The sequence below is a fragment of the Styela clava genome, chromosome 8, assembly GCF_964204865.1.
Source record: "Styela clava chromosome 8, kaStyClav1.hap1.2, whole genome shotgun sequence".
Lineage (NCBI taxonomy): Eukaryota > Metazoa > Chordata > Ascidiacea > Stolidobranchia > Styelidae > Styela > Styela clava.
Window position 1 is genome coordinate 678,915 of NC_135257.1, and position 16,025 is coordinate 694,939.

Below are 16,025 nucleotides of genomic sequence, written 5' to 3' on the forward strand. Positions count from 1 at the left end.
TAGTTTTACATCTTAGTGCTTGCTTAAATACATTTTGTTCCAAATTTTTCCTGTGCAGTTGCCTCGTGCAATATATTCGTTTCATTATGCGTAAATTTTGCATCAGATTTAACGAAAACACTATTAAACAACGCTCACGGATGCAACGTGGAAATACCCCAAAATGAATAATCAGAATAAAAAAAAATTCATGTCTGAAAACTAAGGTCGAGCCCAAAAACGCCAGTTATTTACCGGACTATAATATCCGTTTCGACATATTAATGTTTAAAACGACCAGGACCTATTCAAGTATAAACAATGTACCATATACAATATTATTAATGTATTGCAGTACCGGTATTTATTTATGTTTTTCATTTTCAAAAAAGAGTTTAATAACGTTCTTTGTCATTACTCACAACAATTGTCATAACTAACTATACTTATCTAATAGCTAATAACAATGTGATAGGCTGACAGCCATTCAACAGTTAAGTAAATGTCAGCAATCAGCGTTTTGAATACAAGTTCATCTTCTGGAATTTTTTGTAAACTATATTTCCTGGTATAGCAGATCAGATCTGACAAGTTCTCGGATATAAATCATTCATGAATTGTTGCAATAATTACCATAGACACGAACTTAACGAGTACCTAGATTATCTACTATACAGTGGATATAAAGTGTTAGCGTACAAATATTAAAATACAAATATATATCAGGACTGTAAGTTAAAAAAATATCAATTCCTAAAAATGTTCATCAGACGACTCTGAATTGAGAAAAAATGCTAACATACATATCTATATCTAATTTATACCGATATCAGCAACAATGAATTGATAAATAAAATGAATTTCGAGTAAAAAAAATGTTATCAGAGTGTTATACTGAATAAGTCAATGTAAATTTAGATAATGGATTGTAAATATTGAGGTAGTGGTATTTTGACACCTTGCGATTGAATTTCACGTAAGACCAGTAAAATGGAATCGAGTTCAAGTCGAAACCTTGTAAGTTCTTTATTCTTAGTGTTCAACTGTTCCTGAAGTTTACTTATTTCATTTTGTGCAAATGAGGACGAATTAGAAATCAGGGTCTCCTTCAACATTTCTTTTTTTATTCTAAGTTCTTCACCGGCAACACTTAATTTGTTTTCTAAAGCTATAATTTTACGTGCCGATGCAGAAGAAGTAAGAGAATTTGACTCGTGAAGTTTGGTAAGTAGTTGTTGCAATTGAACCTGAAGGGCTTGCTCTCGCACCCTTGACACAGACGATTCTTTAACTTGACTTTCTAGCATCAATATCTTTTTGTGACATTTGTCCAATTCATTTTGTGACTGATTTATTTTTTGTTCCATCAACACAGTTTTTTCAGCATTCTGTGAAGAAGATGGATTTTGCCGTTGAGATATCTCTTTCTCATGTTGAGTCTGCATGGTTTTAGTAACTTGTTCCAATCGACAAAGTAAAGCTTCATTGCTAACTTTGCTGTGTTTCAACTCCAATGACTGCTTCTCGAGATGAGCTTTTAATTCACTGTTCTGTTGCAGTAATCCAGCATAACCATCTGCTTCAAATACATCAGGATTGTATGAAGATTTTTTAAATTTTACATCTTTTTCATTTTTGTGAAAACCAAGTCGTCCATTATCAAATGTTTTATGGAGAAGAGATGTTAACCTTTCTATTTCTCTATTTTTTGCTTCACAAGCATTCTTCAGCTCAATAAATTCACTGCTTGAGACTACTTTGTTTTTGACAGGTGTAGAGGTTTTCTGTTTCAATTTCTGTATGTTATCCATCAACACATTTCTCTCAATTTCTCTGGCTTCTTTTTCTTCACGAAGCTTTGATATTGAATCCGATAATTGTTTCTGCAATTCTTTCATATTCATTGTGTTCTTGTCTCTGGTCACTTTTCCTCTGCTTTCTCGAAAACTTTCAATTTGCTTCTCCAAAGATTCAATGTGTTTTTCATACTTCATTCTGACATTATTATAGTCGTCCCGTACCTGTTGAACTGCTTTGTTTGCAATTTCATCACGATTTTCTAAATCTGCTTCTAACTTTTTTACTCGAGACTGGAAATGAACCAATACAGACTCTGGTGGAGGGATGATTGAGTGATTAGCATTTGAAATTTTTTCAGCTTTACTGGCCAATGATCTCCTTGCATCAGCAAGTTCGGATTTTACTTTTCCAAGCTCTATTCTATGCTCAGTTTTGAGATTTTGGCAAATCTCCTCAGATTTGCATTCATTGATACGTAATTGTTTCTCTAATTCATCCCGATCCTTTGCGAGACGTTTTCCCATTGACTCCGCTTTCAACCTCATGCCTTCTTCCATGCGTATTTGATGTTCCAAACTCAATATTCTTTTCTTGAGTGTCGAGTCATCATCATTCGATCTAATATCAGGAAAGTTCGGAGACGAACCAACTTTCTCCTTCTCATCTGCCAACCTTGCATGTCTTTCCAAAGCTTCCTTCAAATCTTCGATTTCTGATTTAAGTTTTGAATTTTCGTTGAACATAGCATTTTCCACATCTTTGTTAGTACGCTTAACTTCTTTTAACTCAGCATAGATCTTTTCATTTTCATGCTGGTAACCTGTTATTAATTGATCTTGTTCCAATATTTCCTCTTTTAATCTGACAATTTCATCTTTAGATGAATTTTCTTTATTAGCATCAGTTGACTCTATTTTTTTGCTTTGCTGGTTAGTCATTAACTGAGTAATTTTTGATTTCAGCACAAAATTGTCTTTCTTCAAATTGTCAATGTCTTGAACAAGCATTTTATTTTGTAATATCTGTTTGTCTCTTTCAGAAGTAACCGAATCCAATTTTCCTTCCATGTGCAATCTTGTATGATCGATCTCATCCAATGAGCTAGTATTTGCAGCAGATTCTTTCAAAGGTATTTTCATATAATTTGGAGATCGTGATACCGATGATGTTGCAGGTATATCGGTGAAGCTCAAGTTAGCATCACTAAGTGCCGTTGAATCGCAAATTAATTTACTGACTGATGTATCTGACCGAGTCTCTTTTATATTATTCTTAGTGCTGGTTTGCCTTTTTGATATTTGACCCTTGGAAGTGGACTTTATTTTTGGAGAAACCTTCACAGTTGTTTTTCGTGTTTTGGGAGACTTTGGAGTCATAATAACCGGAGATGCTTTGCTTAATTTTGTAGGGGTAAATTTTACACTAGTTGCGCTTGCGGATTTTACAGTTTGCTTGTGATTTGTTCTTGGGAACCTGCTGTGGTCTGTGTAGTTGGCAACATTTCCTTGCTGCAATCTTGATGTGCCACTTCTAGGCTTTTTTGTTGATGCCACTGATGGTTTCTTACCAACTTGTTTCTTAGATTTACCTTCTACAATCATTGAAGTAACGTGTTCAGTTTCATTAGTTTTGTTTCCTATTTCATTGACAGAAGATGTAACATCTTGAGATGAAAAAACCTGGCTCATCACTGTTTCAGTGTCTTCATTTATTTTGCTTTTTTCTGATCTAAGCTGTTTTTGAGATGCAACTTTCGCCTGCATGAAATTCAGAGCAGCTCCTGACTCGAAATGTTTTTTAAATGATTCTCGCGTTGATATTTCAACTGTCTCGTTCTCTTGCAGGGTATTCGAAACATTAGCAGCAAATTTCTTTTCGTGGGAATGTACTGGTGATAGGTCAAAACCATACATGACTCCACCAGTACCTATCCCAGTTGTAGCAGGCATGGAGGAGGTTGCTGTGCTTCCAGTTTCTTTTAGATAATCATGTAAATGGTCCTCAAGAGCAGTTAGTGTAGAAATATTACTCTTTTCATGTTCCTCCGTTATCCTTGAATGAAGGTTGCTACGGATTCTATCAAAAAATTTGACATCTTGTGAACCTTGAGTACTGACATCAGGCTTCAAAGAGGTGTTTTGAGATGGCATCGGTGACAATGTTGTCATGAAGGAAACATTATCAAGAAGATGTTTTGATGAGTTAAATGGATCACCCAGTTTACTGTCATCATAATTGTCAGACATGATTTTCCCATTAATAGAAAGTCAATAATATTCAAACAAACATGATGAAAGCCACATTCAAGCTGACTAATTTTGATACTCTAAAGGTATGTTCGAAAAAAGCTTTTAGATGCGATTAAAAATAAAAAATCTATTCCAATAAAGTATTTCAGAACAGATCGAATTGTCATTGCATCATGTGATGTTTTCTGTTACTGTGTTAATAGTATACAGTAGGGCCATTCCAAGCAAAAGTTGAATTCCATCAATTTTTTAAAAAGTGTAGTGAAAGTAATTTTTTTTATTTTTGATATCAAAAGACATTGGAAATTTATTGGACTGCAATCATTTCATGGAACAATATAAAATTTCACCCAGGCTTTTGATGGTTTATATGAAATGTCCTGGAATGTAGAAATTTTGGTATAATTGGCATATTTTGTGATGATTCCTGGCACAAAGTGTTTGATTGTGTGGTACAGTTATTTCATATGGAATTGACGCACTGGATTTAAGTTAATAAAGTTTGAATGTTTGCAGTGCTGTAGGGCATTTCTTCACCCATTTAACGATTTATTACCAGATTTTTAAGAGATGATAGAGGCCGCTATTCCAAAATGTTCTGTGGTGTCAAGTCCTGTAGTGTCACATACAATATGCACATTATTGGCAAGGATTTAGAGTGTTACATTAAGTAACTTGAGCAACACATAGAGGGGTAGTTCAGCTACTGCACCAGAAAATATTATGGGCTCCCACTGCTGCACTGTACCATCGCGAAAATTTACAGCATAACACAACGTACTGTTAGTGCATGGTGGATTTGCCGCCCTGTAGTGTCACGCTATATTTTTTTTATCTATTAGGTAAGTCTTGGGTGTAACTTTTGTGCAATTTTTTACATATTCAATAAATCAACTGATTAGACAATGAAACAAAACATGTAGCTGAAAATGTGAAAATATATTGCATCCAACAACGTGCAAAATTTCTGGAATTGTCCTGAACATGCTCGTATTAGAGTCATAAAAAAGGATAAAATATTCTCTTCTCCTGAAATAAAACTTTATGTTTGAACGTGTTTTTTTGTGATGACAAAATAAACGATTGATTGATTGTATCACTTGGAATAGCCCAGTACGGTACCAGGGAGCGAGAGAACTACGGTATATATGTATCTACTATCTACCCGATATTTTTATTTCATAAGTATTACCGGCATATGTTTAAGACGTCAATTTAACGTTTAACAATGTACTAGTACAGCAATCACAACAAATACAGAAATTGGCCTGGACTACGAAAAATATTATCATTAAAGTAAAATGGAGCTATTACATGCAGCACCAGTGAGGTGTACCTACCGCTACCGTATGTCGCGGAACAGTGATAAATGGACAGCCTCCATCAACAAACAAAAAAGCAATACTGCAATGACCGGGGCATTTAATCCGGGACTGTCTCGGCTAACTCTTGACGTACCGGTACCATATTATATATATGCTTTGACCGGTACCGGAACCTACCTCGTATGCAGGGTTGCCAGATCCCAGCGATCAAAAAAAGCCAAATCAGGACATAAAAAAAGCCAAAAATTTTACTAATTACAAAAACCCCATAATTTGTCAGATTTTAAGCTCTTGGAACAATACTGATGATGATGTAGAGCCATCAGTTCATTCAGTGCGCCACACAATTGTCTTTTCCCATTGAAAGTTGTTTTTTCGGTTGCTATCATGGCAATTTACCCTTCAGCGGGATGAAGGGTTTATAAGTAAAAAGGATTATTTGAACCAAAGAACCAGAATCGACATTCAACACAACACAGTCAAGCTGACATCTATATGAAACAATTTAAAAGAATCAAAAAACCAAATAAAAATAAATATTAAAACGGACAGCATTATTTTACCATTCAATATATACTGATATACAATACAGGGTACCGTTTCAGTATGTGATATACCTACATTTTCGAAATTTTAGAATTTATAAACCATCAATTTTATTAAAAACTATCTAACCACGTGCCGCTTACAGGTGGACTACTAATAGCTAATTCAGTAATTTTTACTGTAGTTAATCACATCGTTCGTGAGACAAAATTTTGATTACTGCAATTTAACTAAAGCTTCACATCAGGCATAATGAAAATTAAGTTATAACACCATTTTTGAAAACGGAACTTAAAACTGACAAACAACACGCAAAACTATAAAAACGAGGCAAGGTTTACAAACCTGCTTGAACATCTGTCTGAGCGGCAGCAGAAACTGCAAGTATTTCTTATTGGGTAGGTATGGTTAAGCGTTAAGGTAATGAACTGGGAAATCGACGCTCGGGGAAAGCCTAATGTTAAGTACCGGTACCGGTACCGTACCAGTACCGGTAATAGGCTATTGTTACACACTAAATATTGTATTTCATATGATTTTAATAATAGACACTAGACTGGACTTGAAAAAAGCCAAAAAAAACGCCAAAAAGCCAAACGGAAATTCTGACGCCAAACGTGTTTGAAAAATGGCAAATTTGGCGTTAAAAAAGCCAATCTGGCAACCCTGCTCGTATGGCAATCCTAACAACCATCGGCAGTCCCGAATCACGACGGACAACACTAAAAAGGCTGAAGGAAGAAACGGTTGAAACTTGAAATAGATGAAATCCGGAAATTGGAGTGTTCTCAAAGAAGAAATATTTAAAAACACTAAAAGGCTGAACACTAAAAGGAGAAAGTGGATGAAATTTGTTTCGACGAATAATGAGGCGGTTGAAAAAGTGGATCAAATTTCTCCCGGCGAATAATGAGGTGGTTGAAAAATTCTAAAAGCTGAACACTAAAAGGAAGAAGTGGATGAAATTTCTTCCGACGAATAATGAGGTTGTTGAAATAGACAAAAAAGCTGAACACTAAAAGGAAGAAGTGGATGAAATTTCATTCGACGGATAAATGAGGTGGTTGAAAAACACTAAAAAGCTGAACACTAAAAGGAAGAAGTGGATGAAATTCCTTTCGACGGATAATGAGGTGGTTTAAAAACATTAAAAGCTGAACACTAAAAGGAAGAAGTCGATGAAATTTCTTCCGACGGGTGGTTCTGATGAGATGGTTGAAGTCACTTAAAAGCTGAACACTAAAAGGAAGAAGTGGATGAAATTTCTTTCGACGGATAATGAGGTGGTTGAAAAACACTAAAAAGCTGAACACTAAAAGGAAGAAGTCGATGGAATTTCTTCCGACGGATGGTACTGGTAAGATGGTTGAAGTCACTTAAAAGCTGAACAGTGAAAGGAAGAAGTAGATGAATTTTTTTTCGACGAATAATGAGGTGGTTGAAGTCACTAAAAAGCTGAACAGTAAAAGGGAAAAGTGGATGAAATTTCTTCCGACAAATAATGAGGTGGTTGAAGTCACTTAAAAGCTGAACAATAAAAGGAAGAAGTGGATGAAATTCCTTCCGACGGGTAGTTTTGGATTTGTCGATGTTTATTGTTAGTTTATTAGACGTCATCCAATTTGCCACTTTTACTATGTCAGAATTAACTATTGGTTGAAGAGCCACGTGAGATTTGTCACTATTGATAAGTTTCGAGGCATCAGCACATAATTTTGAGAAGCACGGTGATAGGTAAACGGACAATAGGCGAGGTCATTAATATGGATTAGGAATAATAGGGGGTCCATAGAGGACCTTTGTGGGTCCCCATGAGACAAAGGTAAGATACAAGAGCAGTATTTTCTCTACTTGATCATATTGAGTTCTATCACTTAAGTAACAAGAGAGATGTTTATGCCGTAATCCCCGGATACCAAGTTAGGTTATCGTGATTAACAATTATCAGAAGACTTTAAAAAATAGCACTGACAAATTCTTTCCTTCATAATTTGTCACAAATATATGAGATGGTATGAGAGAGCATGTATTGCATGTGGAGTAAATGGTTATTATGAAAACCAATTTGGTGTTTGTTTATAACATAATTTTTTGTAAAAGAATTGATAAGCCTAACATGAATGAGACGCTCAAATATGTTATTAATCAAAGAGAGGATTGGAACTGACCTATAATTAAAAAAAAGTTTTTCATGACCGTAGAGCAGGGTGGTTCAAGGTTGTCAGCTCTGCGGGCCATAAAATTACTTTTACATTGTTCGCGGGCCACAATAGTGCTAAGAATTCGCTCATTCAACTTCGCTAGTTGCCTCCGCAAGCCAAAACAATTCAGTGACATTTGTGATGGGACAAAATATCAACAGATCTTTTGGTCAATTTTATGACGATGACAACACGAAATGCGATCTTTTGATTCCTCTCCAAATGCAACGCGGGCCACAGATAATGAAGTGGCGGGCCACATGTGGCCCGAGGGCCTAGGTTTGGACCACCCTGCCCTAGAGAGTGAGCCATTGAACAATTTCGTTAAGAATGATGCAATCAGTTCTGCAAAATATTTGACGGAGCGAGACGGAATGTTGTCCGGTCACCTACCTTTCTTTCCTTCAAATTTAGAATTTCCACAATCAATTCAGATTCGGTTGAAGAATTCATTGAATTGGATTTGCTCACAAGATTGCGAAGATATCACATACGTCGTTTAAAAAACTTGATAGATCCAATATTTGGTACCTTTTAGAAAAATGATTTTCACAACTTTTTCCTATGTCGCAGACAGTTGAAATATTCCTTGGTTAAATTTCAGAATCAAATCGAATATCTAAATCAGATATTATTGTTAATTAGATATAAACATAACCATGGTTTCAATCTTAGCCGATTTTGTAAACATTATATCCAATACATGTTGATTCTTTATATATGGTGAGACTAGTGGCAGGATTCATAATTATAAGAACGGGTTCTCTTTTGTATCGAACTCACTAACAACGGGTTCCTCGTTTCAGAAAATATATGTAGGACATTCAGTAAATTATACGTTGACATGATACGCTTTAAATAAATCGAATAAATAAATTCGAAACATCAAATAAAACGCTAGTTGTCAGCTGCAGTGAACGTTAGCACTTTTTTTGAGGTTGTCCAAAGTTTGAAACAAAAAACAAAAACGGGTTAGCTGAATGTCACAGCATTCCAAGAACAGGTTCGCGCAAACCCCTGAATTTCACCAGTGGGCAAGACCAGCTAGACAAAATTTTTAAAGATTCGTCTAGGATTTCTACCCGACATAGGAACTTGAGGTGTATCAAGGTTCTTACTCATAGCGCAATTGTCAGGGAAGTCGTATACCACTTCCAAGCATGGGCACCTTGCTATCATTTGATATGGTTGTGAAGTAAGCGAGTTATTCGTCAATCGACCGTCGGCGTCTTGCTTACTCGAATACATAGCTCGTCTTCCGATGATTAGACTAGGTAAAGACAGAAACAACAATCTAGCAAGACTTATATCTGCGTAAACTGAATTGTATAAATTAAAAACCTGTATTTTTCTGCACTTATTTATTTTCTGGTTGGGGAAAAAATGAACCCCTCTCTCAATCAAATCTGTAATAACAAAAATAAACCCTATGACTCTATCAAATCATTGGTTTTATTTTTGGTGTGTGGGACACTAATGAATAATTGCAGAGTCTTGAGGAATGTACGATGGTTCATTTGTCTTCTATTGTCTGAATTGTTTAAACTACAAATATATATATAAAGCAAGCAGCAAAACTGATACTGCGTCAAAATCAAACAGGTTTTCGAGTGCAGCAGGTTCATTAGTACTGGCAAACGTTGGCGGCAAAGTGGTATTTGATTATATTGAAACAATATAAATATGTTAATAGTATATATATAACTCTATTACGGTAGTTAAACAGACCTGTCATAATTGCAGTATTTAATAAGCGGACGTCGTCGTGTGTCCGTACCACTGTTTCTAAATACGTGCACGGAGAGCGCGAGAGCCGTTGACAATTACGAAAAAAACAGTCAACACAATCCTCTCGATAACAGATATAAAAATTTTGTCCGCTCAATTGGTCCACCTAATTCAGACCTCCAAATATTTTAGCCTATTTCGCCGCTAAGCCGGACCTCTCTTATATGTCACCCTGAATGTCTACATAAATGATGTTGCTTTTGAAAATAACTTTTTAGTGCAAAACAAACACTTATTCATGTGCGGAAATTGTTAATAATAGCAAATTGTTTATTTGGCATCTATAAATGTAAATGTTTCATGTTAGTACTACACATTTTAAAGTGTATGACCTCGCTTTAATTTCTGATGGATTCGAACCATTCAGCAATATTTATCACAGAAAATAGCGTTTTTTTAATATTCAGTCTGTCGTACAAGGGAGATGCACTGTGTTTGGTGTTAAAAATAATCTTCCATGTCAAAAAATACTCAAAATGCAACGTGAAGGTACAAAAGCGAAACAAATTGATCCGAAGTATTATATATTTGAAACTGAGAAATACACAGAGCTTATCACTAATGTTCGCCTATTCCAACGCTATAGTTCAATATATGGATAAAACAGATGCTACATACAAAGACAAAATTATGGCATTCCAATAATATTGATAAACATTGCGCAAAATACATCTCGAAAGCCCGCATATCTATATGACTAGTTATTAAACGTGACATATAATTAAAAAACAAAATTTCGAAATGCCAATCATATTGAGAAACAATACGCAAAATATATTTCAAACGTGTCACCAAATTGCTAAAGTGAGAAATATTATTTTGAGAAGGATGTGTGGAGTATAATAGTAAAATAAAATATGCAAATGCTAATAATATTGAGGAATAATAAAAAAAATTATATCTCTGCAGAATGAAATTCGGAAATGCAAATAATATTGAAGAAATATCACACAAACTTTATCTCAAATGTCCACCTATGCGGCCTCTCAAGTTATACAAAAAAATTTAAAAGGGAATTCTGGTATGTCATTAATGAGGACAAACATCACACAAATTGGATTTCAAATGTTCATTTATCCGGTAACTCAATTGTGGCACGTAATTGAAAAATGAACACCAGCCCGATTGAGAAACATTACACAAAATATATCTCAAATGTCCATCTATCCGGCCACCTAAGTGTGGCATACAACAATTAAAAAAAATCTTGAATCCTATTGACAAACATTACACAAAAAATACTATAGGGAAACGAAGTGCGGTCTTAGGGATAAAGACTGTTCACCCTAATATTCAAAGTTCGATTCCCACGTTATTAATTTCACGTGTTATGGAATGTGACTCCAATCTGGATTTCCTCAGACGATAATAAGCACACGATGATGATTGTCGAATTGTTGTATATTATTGAAAAGATGCACGATCCAAATTCCAAATACAGATAAAATTGTATACACCGAATTCCTAATGCAGTAAGATTACGGTCAGATCACAAGTCATATATCGAGTGAAACAAGAAACACAATATTATAGAGCATTCTCGGCAAACCGGAAACGATACGTTATCAAATTGGTCGAAACGAGAAAGGCAATACAGGGAGCGAATGCATTATCGCTGTTGCGAAACATAATGCGGCCTATTTTGTGAAATATTACATGCTATTAATATGAAAGGGTTAAATACATTATAATCCATAGTTACACAATGCACATTCGCTACAATATCTCAAATGTCCACCTATCCGACCACCCAAGTGTGGCATACAACAATAAAAATGAATACTCTGAAACATATCGAGAAACATTGCACAAAATATATCCCACATGTCCACCTATCCGGCCAGTTAAGTTTGGCATACGAAAATCCGAAATATTATTGAGAAACATTACACAAAATATATCCCACACGTCCACCTATCCTGCACTTAAGTGTGGCATACGAAAATTAAAATAAAAATTCTGATATCATATTGAGAAACATTACACAAAGTATATCTCTAATGTCCACCTATCTGGTCACCCAGTGATGAGCTGGAAAAATCGTAACAACCGGAACGCACCTAATTTGCAAAAATGTAATATATTCACAACATGACGCGGACGTTTACAGAACAGCAATGAACTGTGAAGAAGTTATATGAAACATGTTCGTGTAAAATTACAAGAGTATTCATAGCAATTCAATACAAATCTTATTATTAAAAAGGTATAGAATGAATATTCGTGGGGTTAAAGGTCGGGGAATCATCTAATACACGTTTCTGCTGTACTAATTATTTGCATTTGCAAAGACTTAATATGATGTAACAAAACATAAATTAATAACTATGATTACCAGAGAAACTGGACTTTTTGTACCATAATTTCAAAAAAAGGAACTCAAAAAAAAAATGCAGCAAAATGTCCAACAACCGGAACGCCGTTCCGGTGCGTTCCGGCTACAGCTCACCACTGCGGTCACCTAAGTGTGGCATACACAAAATTTAAATAAAATTCTGAAATCATATTGAGAAACATTACACAAAATGTATATCTTAAACGTCCACCTATGTGTGGAATACAACAATTGAAACAAAATTCTGACATTATATTGAGAAACATTCCACAAAATGTATATCTTAGATGTCCACCTATCCGACCACCTAAGTGTGGCATACAACAATTGAAACAAATTTCTGAAATTATATTAAGAAACATTACACAAAATGTATATCCTAAATGCCCACCTATCCGACCACCTAAGTGTGGCATAAAACAATTGAAACAAAATTCTGAAATTATATATAGAAACATTACACAAAATGGATATCTCAAATGTCCACCTATCTAGCCACCTAAGTGTGGCATACAAATTTATCAAATACCCAATTTATATATATATATATATAATAATAATTAAGCGGACAGGAAAATGTCCACCTAGTTTTTCCGTCTACATAACTGTCGCTTTTTTAGCATGGTATGGATACTAAACTACCGTATTAGATATATATATAGTCTCGAATTTGAAGGTGAACTTTTTTTTTAATTTTTTTATCGAATTTTATAAAATAAATAATATGGAAATAAATAATATTGATCAATAATACAAACATAAGAATATTTTCTTTTTCATAATGCACACATAACAGTACAGTTTTAATTCAACTTATATCCGAAAAAACATGAAAAAAAAATTAGGAAAATCTCCCATTTTTCATATATATGTTACATAAAGATTATAAATAAACGATAAATAATAATAAAAAACAATAACGCAGTTGTCAGGTTAAAGCCAAATAATCAATGAGTATATGAATAAATGTCATTTTCTATTGTGTATCAGTATTTTACTGGATGAAGCCAAGATTTATAGATTTATTTCCTCATTGCATTGCTTCTCAAAAAATTCCATTTGAATATTTTTCGCGCCATTGAACCCTTTGCACTTAGCATCAACTTTTTTTGCTTTTTGTTGCCATTTGTCTACTTATAAATAAATTATAAGCTCATTAAACGAGGAATTGTGAATTATATACTTGTTAGGTTATAATATAATACAATAAATAATAACAATAAATTCGGTTACGTAAAGAATATATTCGTCCAAACAGCTGTTTTATCACTATAATTCAGTGAATCGTCGCGGGCCGGATTATATCACTCCTCGGACCGACCACTGTTATAAGACATTCTTGTTCTTCCATTCCAAGATGAAAATCCAAGTTTTCTGTCATAAAAGCAATCCATGGGTCTATCTGAGACCAAAATTTCCTGGTGATTGGACAATATTAAAATAAATCCAAAAAGGTTTCAATATATTATTTTGAAAGTTTTGTTCCCAGTAGTCTAAATCCATATAGTACATTATTTCGAACTACAGCTTTATAAAAAAAATTCTTTGAAAAGATCTCAGCTTTGTTCCAAAAGTTGATATACATGAATTTGTGAAATATTTAATCCATTCTACCGTAAATATATACTACTACGATTCTACACAAGGAATTGTATATGTGTAAAGCAGGGGTCACCAAACTTTTTTGACCGCGGGCCGGGTATGACTCAAACTGTGTTGAAACGGCCCGGATGAATATTTTTGTCAATGCAATACAATAAATTCACAAAAGTTGGGAAATCCATTCAACAATATATATTCTACTATATATTTCTGAAGACTTGAGTATTAAATTCTATCTATATCGCAGAATAAAGATCGAGAACATCTCAGGAAAACAAATATACAAGATTTTTATATCTAGACAACTATCCTCAGTTTAGCTGTTATTAAAACGTTGCTGTCATGAATTAGAAATGTTACAAAATCCGCTTTTTCGCGCCAAAAAATGTACGCAACACGTCTGCCTATTACCGTTACGCCGTGTTGGAATACCGCTCATAAAAATGACTACGAATTGCCTGCTGTATCTTGGAATTCCATAATTGAGATAAAATAAATACCTATTATCTGGTATTTGAATTTTTCCATTAGCGCATAAATTTTCCAACATTCGGAGCTTTTAAAAATTACGCTCCAGTTATACGTAGTACAAATTAATGATATTGTCTATGGACACCAATAAAATTTATATGGACGTGTGTATTTCTTGCCTAACTTGATACTTACCAATTTTTATGAAGTTTGTACAATCAGAACATCGTTAATTATAACCCACAATTAACCACTGTCAAACTATCATGCACAACTCCAGCGTTTATTTGCGACGATCTTTCGGCGGTGTCAATCACCGTTGCCAGAATAAAATCCTGAAATAGTCTCAATATTCCATTGATGTGACGCACATCGAAAGATTGGTGATTGATAAGTGTTCTTTTTTATATTTATTACAGTTCTTATCAAAAAAGTAATACAATCCTTATGGAAATAATTGGCGTGTCGGGCGGTACTAAAATTCCGATATCTCCGTTATTTCTTGACCGTTTTTATAAAACTTTTTCTTAAACTTTTTATAAAACGTTGCGTGCCGGTAGAGAATTTTAGCCTATTTTGTCACAGCTGTTTCTAGACTAATTTTTCATTACTATACTATTAAAACTACAACTCCTAAGGAGGCAAATGATGATTGACTTATTTGATTCATACTCCAATTTCCGAAACACAACCAAAAACTAAGGAATAGCATTCAAAGCCGCAAAAACGAAGTATTGTTCACAACCACGACTGAAAATCTGTCAGGGTGACAAAAGTGTCTGAGAGGATGCGAAAAGACCTATTATTACGTCACTTTTTTGCATCTTGCTGATTGGCCAATGTTACGAAATAAACAAGGAAGACGATGATGGGGAAAATCTCCATCGGTAAAAAATTTAGCCATTTTTGCGTGTTATTGTGGGAGGGCCGGATAAAATGACGCCGCGGGCCGGATCCGACCCGCAGTTTGGTGACCCCTGGTCTAAAGGGACAAAGTTTTTTGGTTGAAAGAAGTGCACTAAAATCAAAATCACAAAATTCATCGCATGATTGAACAATCTGATTCCATTATCAATCATTAGTATGTATTTCCCCGACCTTTGACCCCCGGAAAACTCTTCCTATACTTTATCATTGCAAAAATTTCGGGGCTTATTTTATAAGTGGTTTCGCGAGTTGGCGCTGTAAAATGGGGGATTTGTTTTGAACAATCATTATGATTCATGGCATACAACAATCTGTTTTTTAAAAGTACCGGTAAAGAATTTTAGCCTACCCTATCACAGTTATATCTACACTAATTTGTTTATTACTGCAATTAAATTAAAACTCCTAAGAAGACGGAGGGATCAATGAATTATCTGATTTATATTTAAATTTCCGAAACACAACTGAAAACGAACGAATAGAGTTAAAACAAGAGAGCTACGCACAAATATATGGACACGTTAGACCAGAGCGAATCAGTCCTTACCGGTACCTTTGACGCTACCGGTACCCTCAAAAAAGTTCTGAATTTCCAGTAGCAAGAATTTTGCAGAATCAAAACGTACAGCCAGTCATGACACTGACTAAAATCCGTGTTCCCATGGATAAAAAATAATACAGCAAAATTTTAGACGAAATATCAAATTCATAGAATTCACGCAAAATTTTGAAATAAATAAAAGTGACAGCCTTCTAGCGAAAAAATTAATCGTTAACCACTGAAAATTTCAAAGCAATTGGT

The 16,025-nt window shown here is 34.5% G+C and overlaps 1 protein-coding gene across 1 annotated transcript; it reads right to left on the minus strand.

Annotated features, from left to right (window-relative positions):
* Positions 1-214: 214 nt before the first annotated feature.
* On the minus strand, positions 215-5,580 carry LOC120346189 (centrosomal protein of 162 kDa-like). Its single transcript, XM_039415866.2, has one exon. The coding sequence runs from the start codon at positions 4,023-4,025 to the stop codon at positions 894-896; it is 3,132 nt and encodes a 1,043-aa protein (XP_039271800.2). The 5' UTR covers positions 4,026-5,580; the 3' UTR covers positions 215-893.
* Positions 5,581-16,025: the final 10,445 nt, after the last annotated feature.